The sequence below is a fragment of the Oncorhynchus masou genome, chromosome 30, assembly GCF_036934945.1.
Source record: "Oncorhynchus masou masou isolate Uvic2021 chromosome 30, UVic_Omas_1.1, whole genome shotgun sequence".
Classification (NCBI taxonomy): domain Eukaryota; kingdom Metazoa; phylum Chordata; class Actinopteri; order Salmoniformes; family Salmonidae; genus Oncorhynchus; species Oncorhynchus masou.
Window position 1 is genome coordinate 54,918,438 of NC_088241.1, and position 24,249 is coordinate 54,942,686.

General features: G+C 45.0%; 1 protein-coding gene across 5 annotated transcripts; it reads right to left on the reverse strand.

Moving 5' to 3' along the window:
- Window positions 1-563: 563 nt before the first annotated feature.
- On the reverse strand, window positions 564-23,355 carry sh3kbp1 (SH3-domain kinase binding protein 1). Of its 5 annotated transcripts, none has more exons than XM_064949412.1 (19): window positions 23,090-23,355; window positions 20,945-21,099; window positions 17,851-17,953; window positions 14,213-14,319; window positions 13,269-13,413; window positions 12,997-13,070; window positions 9,773-9,862; window positions 7,938-8,007; window positions 7,685-7,779; window positions 7,086-7,187; window positions 6,928-6,979; window positions 6,446-6,523; window positions 5,026-5,164; window positions 4,858-4,928; window positions 4,447-4,556; window positions 2,002-2,148; window positions 1,460-1,686; window positions 1,290-1,353; window positions 564-1,169 (listed from the first exon to the last, which is right to left on the reverse strand). In XM_064949412.1, exons 1-19 carry the CDS (start codon window positions 23,091-23,093, stop codon window positions 1,131-1,133), a joined length of 1,872 nt encoding a protein of 623 aa, XP_064805484.1. In that variant the 5' UTR covers window positions 23,094-23,355; the 3' UTR covers window positions 564-1,130. The 5 variants fall into 5 exon arrangements, with proteins under 5 accessions (XP_064805484.1, XP_064805485.1, XP_064805486.1 ...); XM_064949413.1 differs by having other exon boundaries at window positions 14,213-14,316; window positions 20,945-21,102; XM_064949414.1 differs by having other exon boundaries at window positions 4,447-4,532; window positions 20,945-21,102.
- Window positions 23,356-24,249: the final 894 nt, after the last annotated feature.

Sequence of the window (24,249 nt, forward strand, 5' to 3'; positions counted from 1 at the left end):
GTCCTCTGATCTGACACCCCCAGCCAGCCAGCCAGCCAGCCAGCCAGCCAGCCAGCCAACACTCACACACTCACATACACAGTCAAGTTATTTTGAGTTATGTCCACTGCCCCGAGGACATTCTGGACCTGTCGCACACGATCTCTGTCTTTAGTCGAAGCAACACACACACGCAAAGACACACACAAATGCACGCACACACACACACACACACTACCTGAAGAGACAGAGATGGTAACACACACTTGCCTACAAAACATACACACACAGAAAATACAGCAGTTTAAACAAGCAAGAAAACAGCAGCCTGTGTGCGTGTGTGTGTGTGTGTGTCCAGTGCTCTATGGAGACTCAGTCATGTTCTACCAGACTAATTAACTGAATCAACAGAGTAAGAGCAGTGGAGTGGCACTAGACACACACACACACACATACTCTCACACACACAAAACCAATGCACACACGTGTGTGTGTGTGTCCAGGTTGGGTTATCAGAGACACAGTAACTGATACCATGGCTTTCCCTGGGGGTAGGGGGACAGACAGAGGCACACGGAAACAGCTTGGTTGATGTTTTTTTATTAAAATCGGCACACATCCATACTCTTCATCTTTAGAACACTGGAATATAAAAGTCTATTTTACTTTCCTGGAGAGCAATGACCAAGAAAAAAACAAGACACTTTCTCTTTGTCATCTGAAAGAAAGAAAGAAAGGAGGGAAGGAAGGAAGGGAGGAAGGAGGGAAGGAAGGAGTCTAAAACCGGAAGGAAGGCCACAGTGAGGGGTTGCAATGGAAACCTTGTAATTTGACACACACAGACACAAACCGGAGGAATAGGTGTTCCAGGTGTTTTGAGTACCGTGGTGACAGAGGTGACAGACAGGTGAGAACTTGAGGCCACTCCCCTGATGCAGAGCACTCCAATCAGATTACAGACAAATAAACAAGCCTTTTCAACACAGACAAACTAAGAGACGGGGTGAGGGATTGGGATCGGGATCGTCTGTCATTTTTGTTGTTGTTTTTTGGCACAAACTAGTTCGACTGAACCCTGCCTCGGGATGATGTTAAACTCTGGCTGCAGTGTGTGGTGATGTCATCAGTGTGCGCAGTGGAGGGGTGAAGGGTCATTTAGCTAAACTCTTCTTAATCTGCTCCACCTCTATCTGAAAAACACAAACACCAAATGTATAGATAAGATGAAATTGTATCAGTAGTGAATGCATGTTGTTAAGCACTAGACAGGGAGTATCACCATGTGTGTGTGTGTGTGTGTGTACATTCACCTGTAGAGTAATGCGGATCCTCTTCTCCTCTTCCAGGTCACTAGACAACTGCTTCATCTCCTGCCTGGGACAGAGACAACACACGCACACACTATTAACACACACACACACACGCAAACTCATATGCACACACACACAATGTTAACACACACACACACACCCCTACCTACCTGTGTTGGCTCTTCAGCAGTTCTACGGAGGCTCTCAGCTCTCTAAGCTGTCCTCTCAGCTCCTCCAGGGTGGGTGTCGGCCTACACTCAGGGGAGGGGCTTAACCCGGAAGAGGTGTGGTTTAACGTTGAAGGGGATGGGCTTGTTGAGTGGAGGGCCAGGCTTCCTGTGGAAAGTGGGGGGAGGACCGCAGGCTTGGGGGGCAGCACACACTTACTGTCAGGTACCTGTGTGGTTTATCACAAATCAGGATTCATGAGTTAGCCAGCTACTTACATTTTTATTAAAAACTTCAAATTTATGAGGAAAATATGCTTGAAATGGGCATGGATTGATTAGATTGTTCTATAGCTATCCATATCAAAGTCTAGGTTCATTAAGGAACCTGAAACCTTTTTTATTTCTCAATGTTTATCAAAGTTATTTGGCGAAATTGATTGTCCTGCTTTGTAGTATAACCCTCTGGGTATACACACACACACACACACAACGTACACTGATTCACAGCTAAGATGAAGGTTAATCATGAAAACAATTCTTACAGTGATGGTGGGAAGTGCTTTCCTCTTAGAGACATCTACTGGTCTTGGACATAAGGAGTCCTGCTCCTCCTCCTTCTCTCTGTCCTTCTCACTCTTCTCCTCCTCCACCGCAGGAAAGTTCAGCAAGTCAATACTGGACAGAGAAGACTGAGACAGAAGAGGAGAGGAATTAGAGAGCGAGAGAAAGAGAGAGAGAGAGAGAGAAGGGTGTCATCAACACGTTACGGGAAAAGTATGTGTATATGTGTGTGTGTGTGTGTGTGTGTGTGTGTGTGTGTGTGTGTGTGTGTGTGTGTGTGTGTGTGTGTGCAGGCACGTGCACAGATAGAGCCCTATGGGTGCTGGAACACCTGCTCTTTTTATTAAAATATGATGTGACTATGAAACTAGATGACTTCTCATAAACTCTGAATCTCTAATGATTTGACTATCAAACTAGATGACTTCACATTAACTCAGAATGTCCCCTCCTCGTTTCATGCAGGAGCTATGCACCAGCGTAGGGAGTGAGTTTGAAATTAAAATCATCAGCAGTAGGTTACTTTGGAGTTGCTAGCATGTGCTGTCTCACGGTCAGGTACAGAGGAGGCAACTGCAGTCCGACTGTCAGTAGCAGAACAAATTCAAATCAAGTAAAGACTAGCTTGTTTTGAAAGCATAGCCTAGATAACTAGCTGATTCATCTAGCCGACATTAGCGATGATCCGATGATAGCCCACTCCAGTAGTGGTTATAGCAAAGATACTTAACCTATCTACCTCTAATCTTTAGTTATAGGTTGCTTAAAGGCGCTGCATGGTCAATCTGGAGTCTGCATTGGCCGTAAAGCATTTACTGCAAAACAGCCTCTGTAGAAGTTAGGACATTCATACTTCTTGCGCTTTGCGAATCAGAGCAGAGCTGTTGTGAAGGATGTTGTCAAGGAAGTGTGTTTATACAAGAACTCCAGCCCCCACATACAGTCAACCAATCATGTCAATTGTTGCATTGTTACAAAATTTGGTAGGCACACAGTGATGCAGTATGGAACTCGATTTGGCCTCTGCAAGCCTCCAGGGCTCCGCAATTACGTCACACCCTCAGTATGGAGCCTCCGGATCGCGTCGCTGGAGCAAGCATAAATTCACTTCTAGTCTACAATGTGTGATGACAGTGTGTTTTTGCAAAAAATGTAGACTTCTGTTAAAACAAATAATGGAGAGTTTGGCTAGAGGAGCAGTAGAAAAGGATGAATGGAATTAAAGCTGGAATCTTAGTTGCTACATCCTTTTTGGACTTGAATGATATGTACTCATTGATTCTTGAAGAATATAACTTAGAAATGCCTCATGAGCTTAGTTCAACTGTCATACCCCATCAGGACCCAAAATATAAGCTTGTTTAACTCCAATGTTTGTAAACAAGGTAAATATAAACAAACACTGAAAAGCTTCAAAACATGGTTAAAACTATACATTTCATATCATGGATGGTCAGTCCTTGCATCTATAGCTCTATCTAGGAATTTGTTATTGTTTCAATTAAGGATTCTAGCTTTAAGTAAAATACATTTGGCCGTGGCCCCTTTCTGCCCCCCCCTCCCCTCTGCTAACCTGTTTTTCTGAAGCTACGGGTCCAGATCACGTTCTGCGCATGTATTATTTAACACGCATTCTGTTCTGAGTAGCTGCTGCTCCCTTCGTGCTCTCTTTCCTCACCCTCTTCTGAACCAGGATGATGTAGCCTACTGTATCTCTGCCTCTTATTTCTGAACAGCTGAAATAAAAACTCTGCGGTGATTTCAACAAACATGCCAGGCTATTATGACGGTTACAACCATCTCTGTCTGTTGTAATGGATATTGCAGTTGCACAAAGCAGGATGCAGTCCGTGCACATTGCATTGGAGCAAAAACAATCTGCGTTTCGTGTGACGATGTAGGCTAATCTTTGTAGTGGCTGCCATATAATAACCATTACCCAGAGTTGCTGAAAAAGAACATGACTACTTTGACTGTCTGTGTCTTGCTTGTGTTTGATATCCTGTCTAGATAGCTGAATGCAACTCCTCACTTGAGTTTTGCATTGGGGCAAAAAAAGCGATCTGCGAGTTTATAGGAACATGTTGCTCATGTCTTTTGTGTACAACATGTAAATGGCTGCATGTAACTTAACTCCCCTCCTGAAAAAAGAACATGAAATCGTGCTTATGCTTAATAGCCTTCTGACGCATGGAATGTTGACCATGTCCTTTGTGAACAACATGAAGTCTGTAGGCCACACCAGACAGAAGCTTCATCGCTGATCAAGGAGGGGGAAGCGGCAGTAGAGCACTGAGCAGCAGCTACGTTGAGCACCAGCCCCACCAAAGGTCTGCGCATGGCCCTGTGTGTGTGTGTGTGTGTGTGTGTGTGTGTGTGTGTGTGTGTGTGTGTGTGTGTGTGTGTGTGTGTGTGTGTACACTCACTGTGCTGATAATCTGGGAGCGTGGTCTGCGGTCGAGGACTCTTGGTCTCATTGCGGTCGGATGGTTTAGTTTTTCTGTAGACAAGACTACAGAGTCCAAGTCAACCACATCTACAGACACACACACCATACAACCATTATAATGCTAATCTATGGGAACAATTCTAACATTTAACCAGAGACTAGGCAATCAAACAAACAAACAAACAAACACACACACACAGTGTCCTGATCTATAAGAAGGCTAGGGTTGCTAATTCCTTGCGTATGGACAGAGAGAGGAAGAGAGAAAGAGAGATAAAGCCAAACCTCTGTCTCTTGAGTCAGCCGACTCCCCTGCTCTGACTGGACTAATGTCCGGCCACATAACTGTCAAACTGACCCTGATTGGCCCTTCTCCTGTCAAACTCACCAATATCTTTTGACCTGTCAGAGGCAGGATCTGGAGTCACAGCCCCACCCTCAAACTTAGGGCTCTCGCACCTGAACAGGTAGACCAAACAACAACTTTAGTGTGTGTTGATTTGTGTGTGTGTGTGTATGTGTGGGGGTGTGTGTGTGTGTGTGTGTGTGTACTGACGGTACAGTAGGAGGTCTCTCAGGTCTGTCAGGGCGTCGGGGAGGGAGGTGGGAGGAGCTTGTCTTTGGTGGGTGGGGCTTCTTTGGAGATTTGGATGGGAGGGTGGGCTTAGGGATCTCTCCAACCTTCACCTCCTCACCTACACACGCACACAAGTTAACAAACACATACATGTATACGGAGAGGGTAAAATAGTAGGTCTCTGAATGGGAACGTCATACACACAGTCACACACGGTCAACATAGAGGTGAGGTGTCAGCCAGCTGAAGAAGTGGGGAGAGCTGCAGCATAAGGCCCAAGCAGGCTGAATAGGGTCCAAGCAGGCTGAACAAGGCCCAAGCAGGCTGAATAGGAACCCAAACAGGCTGAATAGGAACCCAAGCAGGCTGAATAGGAACCCAAACAGGCTGAATAGGAACCCAAACAGGCTGAATAGGAACCCAAACAGGCTGAATAGGAACCCAAAGAGGCTGAATAGGAACCCAAAGCAGGCTGAATAGGAACCCAAGCGGGCTGAATAGGAACCCAAGCAGGCTGAATAGGAACCCAAGCAGGCTGAATAGGAACCCAAACAGGCTGAATAGGAACCCAAGCAGGCTGAATAGGAACCCAAGCAGGCTGAATAGGAACCCAAGCGGGCTGAATAGGAACCCAAACATGCTGAATAGGAACCCAAACAGGCTGAATAGGAACCCAAGCGGGCTGAATAGGAACCCAAGCGGGCTGAATAGGAACCCAAGCGGGCTGAATAGGAACCCAAGCGGGCTGAATAGGAACCCAAGCGGGCTGAATAGGAACCCAAACGGGCTGAATAGGAACCCAAGAAGGTTGAATAGGAACCCAAGCAGGCTGAATAGGAACCCAAGCGGGCTGAATAGGAACCCAAGCGGGCTGAATAGGAACCCAAGCGGGCTGAACAGGGCCCAAGCAGGCTGAATAGGAACCCAAGCAGGTTGAATAGGAACCCAAGCAGGCTGAATAGGAACCCAAGCAGGCTGAATAGGAACCCAAGCAGGCTGAATAGGGCCCAAGCAGGCTGAATAGGAACCCAAGCAGGCTGAATAGGAACCCAAGCAGGCTGAATAGGGCCCAAGCAGGCTGAATAGGGCCCAAGCAGGCTGAATAGGAACCCAAGCAGGTTGAATAGGAACCCAAGCAGGCTGAATAGGAACCCAAGCAGGCTGAATAGGAACCCAAGCAGGCTGAATAGGGCCCAAGCAGGCTGAATAGCCATATAGGGTAGTAGTCATAGAGAGAGCAGTAGTCAGGCTGCAGCAGGCATAGCAGATCATACTGGAATACTGCAGTATTGGTAGTAGTTGTAGTATAGTAGTAGTTGTATAATAGTAGTACGGGAGTACCTCTGTTGTCATCAGATCTGTGAGGCAGAGTTTAGTATTTGTAGTAGTACTATAGTACCTTTGTTGTCATCAGGTGGTCTATGAGGCAGGTGCTCGGGGCGCTCCGGGGGTACCTTTCTGACTTCCGATCTTTTCTCTACAGGTCACACAGGGGTCAGGGGTCAACTCAGAGAGACATTACTGACACTCCTCCCTAGATCTTTGGTTCTCCATCTTTGGTTCTCTCTCGTTCTATCTCTGTCTATCTGTCTGGTTTAATGATCTCCATAGCTAACGGTTTCTGCCTCTCTCCCCTAAACACACAGAGAAAATAGAGGAGCGGACATGGAGATAGAGAGAGGATTGAGACACACACAAAACGGTACCAGTGTCTGAGCGGAGAAGAGCAGAGAGAGGAGAGACAAAGGATTGAGATAGAGAAAAGATGGAGGATTGAGAGGATTGAGAGAGGATTGCGACAGAGGAGAGATATTATTGAGAGAGGAGATAGAGCATTGAGATGGAGGATGGCGATTAGGGGAGAGAGGACAGGGGGATTACCTGTGGTGTGTTTAGCTGAGGGGGCACTGGGGGGAGGCGGCTTCTTTGGTCTCTGCAAACACACAGGTGCACACACACAAAGTAATTTTGCTCTCATTGAATTTCCTTCCTTGAACACTGCAATAACAGCATAAATCCAATTCTATTGTGTGTCTTACCTCTTTCTCTACATCAGGAATTAGCAGCTTGACAAAGTTATCAGGGAAGACTCCCTTTCTCCCCCCTACCTCCCCCATCCACCACCCTGCGTCAGCACAGTCCTACAACACACAGAATTCACACACACACACACACACACACACACACACACACACACACACACACACACACACACACACACACACACACACACACACACACACACACACACACACACACACACACACACACACACACACACACACACACACACACACACACACACACACTTTACTAGGCAAGTCAGTTAAGAACCTTTTCAATGACGGCCTAGGAACAGTGGGTTAAGTGCCTGTTCAGGGGCAGAACGACAGATTTGTACCTTGTCAGCTCGGGGATTCGAACTTGCAACCTTTCGGTTACTAGTCCAACGCTCTAACCACTAGGCTACCCTGCCGCCCCAGGCGGAATGTGATACAAAACGAGGCAACAGTGTGCTTTAGGACCATGCGGACGCCTCCAAACGGTCGTGTAGGCTGTTTGGAGTATTAATCCGACTGGATAAAAAATAAATAATGATAATTATCCCCCACTTCTAAAAGCTCCCCTGCATACACACCCTGTTAATGATGGAGATGATCTCTCCCTCTTTGATTGACAGCTCGTCTTCGTTCTGGGCGTCGTACGGGAAGATGACTTTACACAGCTCACGGCCTGAGAACCAGTCAGAACAAAGAGAAACTCTGAATCCCAAAAGTGTATTTCTAGCAAATCAAGAGACTCAGCATCGTTATCTTATTCTAGGTATGAATCAGGAAGTGAGACAGACTGTCCAATGAGAATCTAGTAGATCCCAGGCCCCTCATTCTCACCTTTCACCTTGCCCTCAGGTTCCGCCTTCATAGTTTCCGGGGCAACAGAGGGTGATTTCCTAACCTGTGCCTAGAGGAGTGGAGGGAAACACACACACACACACACACAAATACATAAATACATACCCATATATCTCCATGTGAAATAATCAGGGGATCAAATCCGTACAGACTGGGCTCCGTGTGTGTGCGTGTGTATGTATAGTTGTGTGTGTAGTGTATAAGGGGCTGTTGTTATAAGGCTGGAACGGATCCCTATGCTATGTTTGTGGAACAAGAGTGGCTCTTCAACAGGAAACACACACACAGAGCCTGGTCTGTCTCAAACACACACTTCTCTGTTTCACACTCAGTAAACCACCCACTCTCCCTCCCCCTCTCCCTCTCTCACTCTCCCACCCTTGCTCACTCTTTCTCCCTCCTACCCTTCCATAGCTCACTCCATCCCCTTCTCTCCACCCAGTCTAATCCGAGTTGTACCTAATATGACACTCACCTATCCGTACACAACTGGTCAACCATCGTTAAAGTAACGTCAGACTGTGACACACAGCTGGATACTTCCTCAGCCCTCAGGGGAGGAGACATTCCAGTCTAGTGCAGATGTTAACTCTAGACACAGTTTTTTTTAGGGAGGGACAATCTGATCCTGCATCTGTGTCTAAATGCTACTCCCCCCCCCGCCCCCATTCATTAGAGAACTGAGACTACACTTCCCATAAACCATCACTCCAGCCACCCGCACAGCAGGACAGGCTGCTAAACATCCTACACACACAAAGAAACACACACACCCTGACACGTACCCAAACTCACATACTCAAACACACACACCGTGACACGTACCCAAACTCACATACTCAAACACACACCCGACAAACATAGATTAGCACACGCATACGCACCTTGACAAGACACACCCTGAAGAAAATGTAACCCTGCCATCATCCAGACAGTCCCTTTACAAAGCAGATTCAACACTAATACAGCGAGAGAGGGAAGAGAAAAAGTCAAGAGAAAGAGAAAAGGAGAGAGATGTAGCTGTCTTACCCTCCACAGTGACCCAGTGTATGTCTGTGTGTGTACACGTCGGAGAAAACCCCCAATGCCTCCCTCTTCCTTCCTCCCTCCCTCCCTCACTCCCCGTAGAGCTCTCTCTCACTGATGAAGGGAGTGTGTGTGTGTGTGAGAATGTTTGTAATGAGAAGTTCTTCCTCTGCTGTGAAACTGAAAGACAGGAAAAGGCGGAGCCTAGTCTGGACTTCCTTTCTCCCATTTACACACACAAACATCATACAGGTAACTGCCAAAATAAAGGAAACACCAACATAAAGTGTGTTAATAGGATGTTGGACCACCACGAGCCAGAACAACTTTAATCCACCTTGGCATAGATTCTCCAAGCGTCTTGAACTCTGTTGGAGGGATGTCATACCATTCTTCCATGAGAAATTCCATTATTTGGTGTTTTGTTGATGGTGGTGGAAAACAATGTTTCAGACATCGCTCCAGAATATCCCATACAGTAAGTGTTCAATTGGGTTGAGATCTGGTGACTGAGACGGCCATGGCATATGGTTAACATCGTTTTCATGCTCATCAAACCATTCAGTGACCACTCGTGCCCTGTGGATGGTGACTATAGGGCATAGCAGCAAAAATAATGGCCTGCCCAGCATTCTTATACATGTTAATTGCTTAATTAACTCAGGAACCACACCTGTGTGAAAGCATCTGCTTTCAATATACCTTGTTATCCTCATTTACTCAAGTGTTTCCATTGTTTTGGCAGTTACCTGTATATTCACTATTATGTGTGTGTATGTGTGTGTCACCTTCTCTCCCTCTGTGTCCATATCTTCAGATGCAGGTCTCAGTCTGATGGGCTGGTCTTTAAAGATGTCACCGAACCCGAACCCTCGAACCTGGAAACACACATTACCACTACTATAGTTAACACAACTACACTATTACTAACTAGTTAACACACCTACACTATTACTAACTAGTTAACACAATTACACTATTACTAACTATAGACACCACAACTACTGTTATAACATATTAAAGTTATCATGACACTGTTATTAAAGCACACTTACCACGAGATAGACACACACACACTTAGAAATGTATTTGAAGCATCAGCATTTGTGGGTTTGATTACAGGCTCAGAATGGCCAGAAACAAAGAACTTTCTTCTGAAACTCATCAGTCTGTACAAGATCTTCAGTTTCTTGGCAATTTCTCACATGGAATAACCTTCATTTCTCAGAACAAGAATAGACTGACGAGTTTCAGAAGAAAGTTCTTTGTTTCTGGCCATTCTGAGCCTGTAATCGAACCCACAAATGCTGATGCTCCAAATACTCAACTCGTCTAAAGAAGGACAGTTTTTTTGCTTCTTTAAAATCAGGACACCTGTTTTCAGCTGTGCGAACATAATTGCAAAAGGGTTTTCTCATGAACAATTGGCTTTTTAAAAGTTTTTCTTTATTTCTACATTGTATAATAATAGTGACAACATCAAAACTATGAAATAAAACATATGGAATCATGTAGTAACCAAAGAAGTGCTAAATAAATCAAAATATATTTTAGATGAGATTCTTCAAAGTCGCCACCCTTTGCCTTGACAGCATTGTACACTCTTGGCATTCCCTCAACCAGCTTCATGAGGTAGTCACCTGGAACACATTTCAATTAACAGGTGTGCCTTGTTAAAAGTTAATTTGTGGAATTTCTTTACTTCTTTATGCGTTTGAGACAATCAGTTGTGTTGTAAGGATGGTATACAGAAGATAGCCCTATTTGGTTAAAGCCCAAGTCCATGGCAAGAACAGCTCAAATAAGCAAAAAGAAACAATAGTCCATCATTACTTTAAGACATGAAGGTCAGCCAATACAGAACATTTTAAGAACTTTGTGCAGTTGCAAAAACCATCAAGCTCTATGATGAAACGGGATCTCATGAGGACCACCACAGGAAAGGAAGACCCAGAGTTACCTCTGCTGCAGAGGATAAGTTCCTTCGAGTTACCAGTGTCAGAAATTGCAGCCCAAATAAATGCTTCACAGAGTTCAAGTAACAGACACATCTCAACATCAACTGTTCAGAGGAGACTGTTTGAATCAGGCCTTCATTGTCTAATTGCTGCAAAGAAACCACTACGAAAGGACACCAATAAGAAAAATAAACTTGCTTGGGCCAAGGAACAAGCAACGGACATTAAACCAGTGGAAATCTGTCCTTTGGTCTGATTTGGTTTGATATTTTTGGTTCCAACCGGCATGTCTTTGTGAGATGCAGAGTAGGTGAACGGATGATCTCCCCATGTGTGGTTCCCACTGTGAAGCATGGAGGAGGAGGTATGATGGTGTAGGGGTGCTTTGCTGGTGACACTGTCTGTGATTTATTTAGAATTCAAGGCACACTTAACCAGCATGGCTACCACAGTATTCTACAGCGATACGCCATCCCATCTGGTTTGCGCTTAGTGGGACTATCATTGGATGTTCTACAGGACAATGACCCAACACACATCCAGGCTGTGTAAGGGCGATTTTACCAAGAAGGAGAGTGATGGAGTACTGCATCAGATGACCTGGCCTCCACAATCACCCAACCTCAATCAAATTGAGATGGTTTGGGATGAGTTGGACTGCAGAGGAAAAAGCAGCCAAAAAGTGCTCAGCATATGTGGGAACTCCATCAAGACTGGAAAAGCATTCCAGGTGAAGCTGGTTGAGGGAATGCCAAGAGTGCGCAAAGCTGTCATCAAGGCAAAGGTACTTTAAAGAATCTCAAATCTAAAATATATTTTGATTTGTTTAACACTTTTTTGGTTAGTACTTGATTCCATATGTGTTATTTCATAGTGTTGATGTCTTCACTATTATTCTACAATGTAGAAAATAGCACAAATAAAGAAAAACACTTGAATTTTTTTATTTTACCTTTATTTAACTAGGCAAGTCAGTTAAGAACAAATTCTTATTTTCAATGATGGCCTAGGAACAGTAGGTTAACTGCCTGTTCAGGGGCAGAACGACAGATTTGTACCTTGTCAGCTTGGGGATTTGAACTTGCAACCTTTCGGTTACTAGTCCAACACTCGAACCACTAGGCTACCCTGCCTCCCCAATCAGTAGGTGTATCCAAACATTTGACTGGTAATGGATTCGGCTATTTCATCCACACGCGTTGCTGACAGGTGTATACAATCAAGCACACAGCCATGCAATCTCCATACACAAATATTGGCAGTAGAATGGCCTTACAGAAGAGCTCAGTGACATTCAACGTGACACCTTCATAGGCTGCCACCTTTCTAACATGTCAGTTTGTCATATTTCTGCCCTGCTAGAGATGCCCCTGGTCAACTCTAAGCGTGGATATTGTGAAGTGGAAGCATCTAGGAGCAACAACGGCTCAGCCGCGAAGTGGTAGGCCACACAAGCTCACGGAACGGGACCACGGAGTGCTGAAGCTCGCAGCACCTAAAAATCATCTGCAACATTCACTACCGAGTTCCAAACTTCCTCTGGAAGCAACGTCAGCACAATAACTGTTCGTGGGATCTTCATGAAAAGGGATTCCATGGCCGAGCAACCGAACACAAGCCTTAGATCACCATGCGCAATGCCAAGCGTCGGCTGGAGTGGTGTAAAGCTCTCCGCCATTGGGACTGGAGCAGTGGAAATGCATTCTCTGGAGTGATGAATCATGCTTCACCATCTGGCAGTCTGACAGACGAATCTGGGTATGGCAGATGCCAGGAGAACGCTACCTGCCCTAATGCGTAGTGCCAAGTTTGGTCGCGGAGGAATAATGGTCTGGGGATGTTTTTCATGGTTCAGGCTAGGCCCCTTATTTCCAAGGAAGGAAAATCTTAACGCTACAGGATACAATGACATCTGAGACGATTATGTGCTTTCAACTCTGTGGCAACAGTTTGGGGAAGGCCCTTTCCTGTTACATTGTGACAATCCCCCTGTGCACAAAGCGAGGTACATACAGAAATGGTTTGTCCAGACAAACAGACAGATAGATAATAACCTTTTTGGGTTGAATCTCTCCGCTGTCAGAGCGACTCTCTCCGCCATCACTCTCACTGCCTGGACTGTCTTTACCTACACACGAAAGCACGCACACATATAATGACCATTTATGCTTATAATTGCATTAAAAACCATCTCGAGTTCTGAAGAATCGTATAACTGGATTTCCTTAAATAGTATTCAAATGTATTCATACGTATCTGCCATTTCATGCTAATAAAAAACATTTGACCAGTGATGCGTACACGTGCATGAGTGTGAGTGACTCACTGGTCCTGCTGCTGCGTAGCTCCTCCTGTGATGACCTAGTGGATGTGTCTAGTGAAGGGGGTGTGTCCTCCAGCTCTCTGGTGAAGTTGGAGGGAAACATACCTGTCTTACCATTCAGACTGCCCTCCCACCAGCCCTCCTCCACCTGAACACATGAAACATGAAGGGAGAGTGAACTTATCTGAGGGTGGAATCAAAACCACAAGGTTCTGGTCGGGAGACCTGCACGCTATCAACGGCTCCAAGAAAACTAGCTCCTGTGGGGAAGGTAATATACCTGCTTATGAATGAATGCAGGGTCACTACCGAATCATAATGTGGTTTAATAAGTCTGTCATGTGGCCACAAGAGGGAGCAGTAACTACAGTAAAGAGAATGTTGAAAAACACAGCCAAACATAGTCAGCCTCCCCTCTCACCTGCCCCAGTATGTCAGCCTCCCCTCTCACCTGCCCCAGTATGTCAGCCTCCCCTCTCACCTGCCCCAGTATGTCAGCCTCCCCTCTCACCTCCCCCAGTATGTCAGCCTCCCCTCTCACCTCCCCCAGTATGTCAGCCTCCCCTCTCACCTGCCCCAGTATGTCAGCCTCCCCTTTCACCTGCCCCAGTATGTCACCTGCCCCAGTATGTCAGCCTCCCCCTCACCTCCCCCAGTATGTCAGCCTCCCCTCTCACCTCCCCCAGTATGTCAGCGTCCCCTCTCACCTGCCCCAGTATGTCAGCCTCCCCTCTCACCTCCCCCAGTATGTCAGCGTCCCCTCTCACCTGCCCCAGTATGTCAGCCTCCCCTCTCACCTGCCCCAGTATGTCAGCCTCCCCTCTCACCTCCCCCAGTATGTCAGCCTCCCCTCTCACCTCCCCCAGTATGTCAGCCTCCCCTCTCACCTCCCCCAGTATGTCAGCCTCCCCTCTCACCTCCCCCAGTATGTCAGCCTCCCCTCTCACCTCCCCCAGTATGTTGATGACATCTCCTATCTTCAGCTCTAACTCGTCCTCATTCTGGGGAACATAGCTAAATGACGCCTTACACCTCCTTTGGCGGATCTGATCTCCTGGGGGGAACGAACGAACACACACACACACACACACACACACACACACACACACACACACACACACACACACACACACAATTAAATTGTGTGTGTTATGTACACAAATATTATTTGTAGCCCACTGCACATATACTAAACAACATATACAGTGCATTCGGAAAGTATTCAGAGCCCTTTACTTTTTCCACATTTTGTTAAGTTACAGCCTTATTCTAAAATTAAATAAATAAAAAAGTTTCCTCATCAATCAACACACAATACCCCAAAATGACAAAGTGAAAAAAAGTTCTTAGAAATGTTTCCCAATTTGTTAAATTTAAAACAGAAATACCTTATTTACATAAGTATTCAGACCCTTTGCCATTGTACCAAAAAAATGTCTGCAAGTCGCGACCGGGAGGTCCATGGGGCGACACACAATTGGCCTAGTGTCGTCCGGGTTAGGGAGGGTTTGGCCGGTAGGGATGTCAGTGTTTCCTCCGACACATTGGTGGGGCTGGCTGCTAACCAGGTCGCCAGATGCACGGTGTTTCCTCCGACACATTGGTGGGGCTGGCTTCAGGGTTGGATGCGCGCTGTGTTAAGAAGCAGTGCGGCTTGGTTGGGTTGTGTTTTGGAGGACGCATGGCTTTCGACCTTCGTCTCTCCCGAGCCCGTACGGGAGTTGTAGCGACGAGACAAGATAGTAGCTACTAACAATTGGATACCATGAAATTGGGGAGAAAAAAGGGGGTAAAATTCACACACATTTTTTTTCTTAAATGTCTGAAGCATTGAAGGTCCCCAAGAACACAGTGACCTCTATCATTCTTAATGGGAAGAAGTTTGGAACCACCAAGACTCTTCCTAAAGCTGGCCACCTGGCCAAACTGAGCAATCGGGGGAGAAGGGCCTTGATCAAGGAGGTGACCAAGAACCCAATGGTCACTCTGATAGATCTCCAGAGTTCCTCTGTCGAGATGGGAGCACCTTCCAGAAGGACAACCATCACTGCAGAACATCTCCAATCAGGCCTTTATGGTAGAGTGGCCAGACGGAAACCACTCCTCAATAAAAGGCACATGACAACCCGCTTGGAGTTTGCCAAAAGACACCTAAAGGACTCTCAGACCATGAGAAACAAGATTCTCTGGTCTGATGAAACCAAGATTGAACTCTTTGGCCTGAATGCCAAGCGTCACATCTGGAGGAAACAAAGTACTGAGTAAAGGATCTGAATACTTATGTACAGTGCCTTGCAAAAGTATTCGGCCCCCTTGAACTTTGCGACCTTTTGCCACATTTCAGGCTTCAAACATAAAGATATAAAACTGTATTTTTTTGTGAAGAATCAACAACAAGTGGGACACAATCATGAAGTGGAACGACATTTATTGGATATTTCAAACTTTTTTAACAAATCAAAAACTGAAAAATTGGGCGTGCAAAATTATTCAGCCCCCTTAAGTTAATACTTTGTAGCGCCATCTTTTGCTGCGATTACAGCTGTAAGTCGCTTGGGGTATGTCTCTATCAGTTTTGCACATCGGGAGACTGAATTTTTTTCCCATTCCTCCTTGCAAAACAGCTCGAGCTCAGTGAGGTTGGATGGAGAGCATTTGTGAACAGCAGTTTTCAGTTTTTTCCCCAGATTCTCGATTGGATTCAGGTCTGGACTTTGACTTGGCCATTCTAACACCTGGATATGTTTATTTTTGAACCATTCCATTGTAGATTTTGCTTTATGTTTTGGATCATTGTCTTGTTGGAAGACAAATCTCCATCCCAGTCTCAGGTCTTTTGCAGACTCCATCAGGTTTTCTTCCAGAATGGTCCTGTATTTGGCTCCATCCATCTTCCCATCAAGTTTAACCATCTTCCCTGTCCCTGCTGAAGAAAAGCAGGCCCAAACCATGATGCTGCCACCACCATGTTTGACAGTGGGTATGGTGTGTTCAGGGTGATGAGCTGTGTTGCTTTTACGCCAAACATAACGTTTTGTAATGATGCCAAAAAGTTCAATTTTGGTTTCATCTGACCAGAGCACCTTCTTCCACATGTTTGGTGTGTCTCCCAGGTGGCTTGTGGCAAACTTTAAACGACACTTTTTATGGATATCTTTAAGAAATGGCTTTCTTCTTGCCACTCTTCCATAAAGGCCAGATTTGTGCAATATACGACTGATTGTTGTCCTATGGACAGAGTCTCCCACCTCAGCTGTAGATCTCTGCAGTTCATCCAGAGTGATCATGGGCCTCTTGGCTGCATCTCTGATCAGTCTTCTCCTTGTATGAGCTGAAAGTTTAGAGGGACGGCCAGGTCTTGGTAGATTTGCAGTGGTCTGATACTCCTTCCATTTCAATATTATCGCTTGCACAGTGCTCCTTGGGATGTTTAAAGCTTGGGAAATCTTTTTGTATCCAAATCCAGCTTTAAACTTCTTCACAACAGTATCTCGGACCTGCCTGGTGTGTTCCTTGTTCTTCATGATGCTCTCTGCGCTTTTAACGGACCTCTGAGACTATCACAGTGCAGGTGCATTTATACAGAGACTTGATTACACACAGGTGGATTGTATTTATCATCATTAGTCATTTTGGTCAACATTGGATCATTCAGAGATCCTCACTGAACTTCTGGAGAGAGTTTCCTGCACTGAAAGTAAAGGGGCTGAATAATTTTGCACACCCAATTTTTCAGTTTTTGATTTGTTAAAAAAGTTTGAAATATCCAATGAATGTCATTCCACTTCATGATTGTGTCCCACTTGTTGTTGATTCTTCACAAAAAAATACAGTTTATAACTTTATGTTTGAAGCCTGAAATGTGGCAAAAGGTCGCAAACTTCAAGGGAGCCGAATACTTTCGCAAGGCACTGTAAATGTGATATTTCAGTTTTGTATTTTTTAAATGTGCAAAAATTTCTAAAAACCTGTTTTTGCTTTGTCATTATGCGGTATTGTTTGTAAATTGATAAGGGAAAAAAAAGATTTAATCCATTTTGGAATAAGGTTGTAATGTAACAAAATGTGGAAAAATTAAAGGAGTGCGCTGTAATATATTGTCGCTGTCCAATGAAAACCTCTTATTTCTAAAACAGAAACATTTCAGGAAATTGGAAAAATTACTATATTTTCCCATTAACGAACTTCATAAGAAATGTTTAATACATTTTATGGCCCTAGAGTCATGAAATGTTTTTGTTGAGGGGAGTTACTGCGTTCAATATATTTTTAAAAAGGCTAAAATTAAGTTAGGAGGTTTTCATCAGACAGCGACGATACATAGTACTGTTAGTATAGTGATTAATTCCTTTAGTGAAAGGTAGAACTACAAATGTGTGCATGTGTGGTGAGAAGGACATAGGATAACCTGACCCTAAATCCATATCTGACTAATGGGATCTGTGTTTGAGCAGGGGGAATATAACCTATCTAAGGACCTGTGTGTGTATGTGTGTGTGTGTATGTCGGTGTATATGTGTATGTGTGTGTGTCTGTGTGTGTGTGTGTGTGTGTCTGTGCATGTGCGCGGGGTGGGGGGGTTTACCTTTCCTGGCTGGTCGTAGGCTGGGCTCAGAAACAGGGCTTGCACTGCCATTGGAGAGATCAGACTTAGGCCCCACCTCTCTCTTCACATCCTTCTTTATCTCCTGGACAAAGACAGAGAGACAGAGAGACAGAGAGACAGAGAGACAGAGAGACAGAGAGACAGAGACAGACAGAGACAGACAGAGACAGACAGAGACAGACAGAGACAGACAGAGACAGACAGACAGACAGACAGAGAGACAGACAGACAGAGAGACAGACAGAGAGACAGACAGAGAGACAGACAGAGAGAGAGTTTGCCAGTTTGTTTTGGATCTGTATGTGTGATCTGTGTGTTTGTCTTGTGTCACATCTATCAACCAGATGCTGGAGTTGTATGTGACCTAACCCTAACCCTTAACCAACAGATGGGCACCAAAAGCCACACACACCCTGGCTCAACCCTAATCCTAACCCAAAACCTAACTTAATGTCTACAGCCTGGCTCAACCCTAACCCTAAACCTAGCTTCATGTCAACAGCCTGGCTCAATCCTAACCCTAAACCTAGCTTCATGTCAACAACCTGGCTCAACCTTAACCCTAAACCTAGCTTCATGTCAACAACCTGGCTCAACCCTAAACCTAGCTTCATGTCAACAGCCTGGCTCAACCCTAACTTCATGTCAACAGCCTGGCTCAACCCTAACCCTAAACCTAGCTTCATGTCAACAGCCTGGCTCAACCCTAACCATAACCCTATCTTCATGTCCACAGTTAATGCAGTTATCAGTCAACAGCCTGGCTCAACCCTAACCCTAAACCTAGCTTCATGTCAACAGCCTGGCTTTATAACCCTATCTTCATGTCCCAGTTAATTTTCAGTCATCAGCCGATGTCAAAGTGCTATACAGAAACCCAGCCTAAAACCCCAAACAGCAAGCAATGCAGATGTAGAAGTTAGTGTCTTTCCATTTCTTCTTACATAAACTATCACAAGACACTAAATACCTGATGTAGTGTGTGTGTGTAATGTCCTACAGCTGCAACACACACTGCCCTTTCCTTCCACACACACACACACACACACACACACACACACACACACGTCTGTGTAGTTCACAGTTCTTTAATGCATTTGTCACGATGCAGTTTCATAATCGCTGCCCTGCAGCTACTATAGCTCACTGGAGCAACGACACACACGCGCAAACACACAGTGTGTCAGAGTATAAGTGAGCATGTTTCTCTCTAGAAGGAAACCAAACTGAAATGACGAAGGGAAGAGGTTGAGATTTACAATGTCAGAACAGGAAACACCTGCTTACTACACACACACACACACACACACACACACACACACACACACACACACACACACACACACACTGACAATTCATGGGACCCATCTGGTGAAACCCGTTCCCTCTGAGATGAATGTTCTCCAGCTTGGTCCCCCGGGAACCAGTATTTTTTCCATGTATTTTTGCAGCCCAGCACTATAACACACCAGGGCCTGTATCCATTAAAGCTGCACTATGTCACTTTTTGGGCGACCCAACAGAATTATTACATAGAAATGTGAGTTATTCTCAATGAAAAAGAAAGTCTAAGAAGTGGTAGATAAGTTCTCTGTGCGATATTTCTATGCTTCCCATTTTTAAGTTAAGTTTCATTTTTGCATATTTCATTTTTTTATTTTGTACACCAGCGACAAACAGCTCAAAATACAATACCCATGTAATGTTATTCATCATGATCTAAATATCAGCACCACTGTTCTAAGGCCCTGATTCACTTATATCTTCTACGCTCTATCAGCCAGTGTTGATGGTCTCCCTAATGTCTGGACTCCTTCACTCTCGTGGCTGTAAAAGCATTGGATTGGTATGAGCATGGACTAGGAGAGGGCTTTCACCATATTACTCCTGTCCATTCCTTTTACATCCACGGGGGGAGTGAGCAAGGGTACACTTTAGGGAGAAGTATAATAACATTTGTAATTCTGTGGTCTGAGACAATATGCACCCGCACACATGCGCACACACACACCACAGGATGAGTGGCATCTACAGTAAGTTCATAAGGGGAGTGAACAAATGCATACTATTGAGAAGAGGAAGAGAATCATAACACACACACACACACACCACAGGATGAGTGGCATCTACAGTAAGTTCATAAGGGGAGTGAACAAATGCATACTATTGAGAAGAGGAAGAGACTCATAACACGCACGTGCGTACACACACACACACACACCACAGGATGAGTGGCATCTACAGTAAGTTCATAAGGGGAGTGAACAAATGCATACTATTGAGAAGAGGAAAAGACTCATAACACGCACGTGCGTACACACACACACACACACCACAGGATGAGTGGCATCTACAGTAAGTTCATAAGGGGAGTGAACAAATACATACTATTGAGAAGAGGAAGAGAATCATAACACACACACACACACATGATGACGATGAGTTTTACAGTATTAAAAGCTGGATTAGAAAATAATGCTAGCTTGAATTTTGCTCTTTCTCTCATCCATCTCTCTCTCCTATCTTTCAGCTGTCCCCAGCACATTCTGTATGGCTCACTCCAGCAGAGACAACAAACACACGGCTTAACTGTCCCCCCCAACACACACACACCACACACAACAGGGTGAGTGTAATCTGAGTGAGCAGTGACATTCTGTCAAAAACATGACAGAATATTTCTCATTATTATAGAATCAGTTTCTGGAGCAAAAGTTCAGCAGAACTCGTATCTGTTCTATTCTACAGTAGATGTCTATCATTGACCTTTGGGGGATACAGAAACACACAACAATGTGTTCCTGTTTGCCTGTATCATTTCTACTTCCTCTACTGGGAAAGGAAGTGGACGCTTCCCCCTTCACAACACACACATCACTGTGAGATACTGGTGTCAGTGTGCATCTCACAGTGCAGCATCTGGTCTCGCATCCAGGACATTCACAGAACATGTTTGTATGTTCTTCACAGTTCATTAGGCTAGCCATTACAGAATATTAAGAAAGAGTCAACAACACAACACAATATAGGAACAACAACATTGATGTGTGTGTGTGTTGTCGTTGTTTCTCACCCTGACAAAGTTGTCTGGGAACAGCCCCCTCCGTCCGTCTATCTCTCCTTCCCACCATCCTCCGTCATCCTTCGTTACCTTGACGATGATGTCACCAACATGCAGACTCAACTCATCCCCCTGTTGAGCCTCGTAGTCAAACTCTACCACCGCCTCTACTGGACACACACACAAAACTATTTAGACTTGGACTAAAAAGGTAATTCTGCCACTTTTCAATTATCTCAGCACCACACCAGTGTCGATATGTGAAAACGATGTGTTTCTATGATCTGTGTTTAAAAGGATAGGGTAGGACTAAAAGTAAAGAAAACAGTGATTTTCAAAACCTGCAACAAGTTTCTAGCCAGAAGGAGGGTATTTGATTGCTCCCTATGTCACCATGAATCTCAAACTGTTTCAAAATCACTTTTCCATTTTTTACAACTTTTGATTGATGTGATCAGGTTTAACTTTTTATATTACATATGTAGACACTGGTGTTTTTCTGGAGAAAATGAAAATGAGGTTTAGAAAAGTGGTTCAGTTGCCCTTCAATAGCTAACAAATAGGACACAGAATTTGAAGAATGGGTCACACAAACTTGGGTTACTATTTATTGCTAAAGGCCTGAATCCTAATGTTCCCGATTTACGCAATAGTTGAGTTTAAGTGTATGCATCTCAAGTTAAGATTGCGCCCAATGGGAATACCTCTGTTTCTAAAAAGACAAATACAGAAATTGCTGTCATAGTTGTGTGGGTAGTGGTGGTAGGGAGGGGGGTGGGTGTAACTATGGGAACGGTGGAATGAGAGGGAGGACGGCTATGACTCAAATCTCCCTCCTCCTCGACCCCAACCCCTAAAAACACCCTTACTCATTCTCTCTGTATCTATCTCTATCTACCTTGTGCCTCTCTGTACTGAGAGAAGAGAGGAGAGCTGGAGAGGAACCAGAGGAGTGTAGCAACTAAACCTGTAGACATAACACACTCCCACTCTGAAGTACAACACACACACACCCAGCCCCCCTCCTCCATCATCTGTGTACTGGATGGGTCTGCTCTGTCCTGACCTTTCTCCAACAGCTGCAGTTAGTTTAGATAAGACCAAACCACACACTCCCACACACATATGGAAAAAAACATGCCCTCTTTTTCTCACTCAAAACACACATTCTTGGTCACGGTACACACACACACACACACACATTCTTATACACTCACACTCTGATTGGCTGGAAGCTTTGATGACACACACTGCAGCTGCATCATGAATATCACCATCGCCATGGAGGTGCTGCGGAGGTGTCTGGTTACCATGGGGACCAGGACTCCAACTCAGGGTGGGACTCAGGTGATGTCAGCGCTGGTGTGTGTGCAGGGGTGGTCCATTTTTAGCTTAGTGGGCCTGTCTAACTTGTTTGGTTTTTTTTTGCGCGAAATTATACAAAAATGGACCGGTGTTGGGGCCTCAAAGAAAAAGATGGGCTGATGTGTTAGAAATGTGTGTGTGAATCTGTGAATCAGTGTATTATCAGTCACAGGTGGCTAAGACATGCACTACAGGGACATAATGAAGAGAGGGGAAGAAGAGGAGGGGGCAGAGGAGAAGAGACGATTGCAAGAATAGAGGAGGAAGAGAGGAGGGGATATGGCATAGCTACACACCAGCAGTCACTGTTACAGTAAAGAGCATGAAGCTGCGTTCTGTTCTCTTCCTGTGTTCTCCCCCCACCTCTCCCTTGGGTTTACCGGGAGGAGCGTCACTACCACTCAGTAACTCTACAACTAAACATATTTACACTCAGTTAGGCTATATTCCAGCAAAGACAATGAGATGAGGAGAGAGAGAGAGAAAATAAAAATGTAAACGTGTCAACATCTGTAACTCATCAATGTCTTCTTACTCTGTCTGCTGCGCACACACACACACACACACACACACACACACACACACACACACACACACGCACACACACGCCCACGCATCGCGTTATGGCCATCAGGACACGCAGCTAACAAAAATACAGCCTACATTCAACATCTCTACTGTACAGTCTCCGGAAGTGTCCCGTTATGTTTCGGTTTCTATCCGTTAAAATGTTAAATGGACGCATCACAAGGGTTAGAAAAAACAAAACACATCATTGTCATCTCATCTTACCCATCTGTTCCCGTGACGCTCCGCTCCTGCTGCAGGGACTACCGGGTTTAACTGGAAAGACAGGAATCTTGTTATTTGGTGGACCGAGTACGACCCCCAGCCTCCCGCGCGAGAGCTCCGTTATGAACGCGCTGCAGCGGGAGGAACGCGAGATGGAACCATATTCCTTCCGCTTTCTCCCCGGTCACACCAGCGAGCAGCCAGAAAGCGGAAAAGCGCTGATGTACAGAACGCTCTGTGCGCTCTGCCTTGCATTGAACTGCGTACCGCTTCTGTACCACAAATATCGCGAGAAATCACGAATCTTCCCCCAAAATATTAAGTGCGTTCCAGATACACAAACTATACCAGTTCTTTACAGGCGTATAATATTGATGTGGCTCCTCCTATGATAAACATACTCCAGGCATTGAACATAAAGATTGGATAACTTGCGCAGGCCTGTACATCATTTGGTGGCGTTCCATGCTGCCTTCATTGAAGACATGTTGGGAAGATTATCACGTAGTTCCTTTAGAGGCCTGATATCAATTAGATCACAGATCTCTGCAAACGTGGACGTTGTGTTTAACATTGTTTAACCGACGTCAGTGTGCTAGCTTAGCATATAGCGTTGACTCCCTGAACTTGCCTCGGACTGGGCTTTAGCCAGGGTCCTCTACCTCGCCAACAGTGTGAACCGTTTGAATTATACGAAAGGTAGCAATTGGATAGCTCCATCGGCAACATTTCAAGATAGCTGTGGAGTAAGCCTACGATGTGTTCTTAACTCTGTTAAAATGTCAGGAACCCCGTTAATATGATGTAGATATAATTTGAACAACCCGACTAGCCTACAATGTAGGTTGTCTGGAACGCAGCCATCATGTAACATCTGGTTCAATCAGTTGCTATGTTCTCAGCCTATAACACATACTGGGGTATTGGTTTCTTGTTTCCACTGTAGTTTGTTACTCCAGTTGTTTTGAAAAAGGAGCAGGAGTTTCTACCAAATGTATCATAAAGATGGAAAGGTTGGAGAGCGAGAGACAGAGAGAGAATGGTTACAGTTGTTTTGTATTCTTTGACAAGAATGTGGTACATTTTTCACAACTCTTAGTACAACACTCCAAACTGGTCACACTTGTAATGCAGCCATTCTTTAATTAAAAACATGTCAT

What these genes read in the sequence shown, in the direction of transcription:
- sh3kbp1 (XM_064949411.1), bottom strand. An exon ending in GAGAGATTCAACCCAAAAAG is followed by an intron (nt 9,863 to 12,996) that starts GTTATTATCTAT and finishes GTGTGTTTCCAG; the next exon opens with GTTCGAGGGTTCGGGTTCGG. An exon ending in ACCACCTGATGACAACAAAG is followed by an intron (nt 5,165 to 6,445) that starts GTACTATAGTAC and finishes GTGCGTGTGTAG; the next exon opens with GTGAGGAGGTGAAGGTTGGA.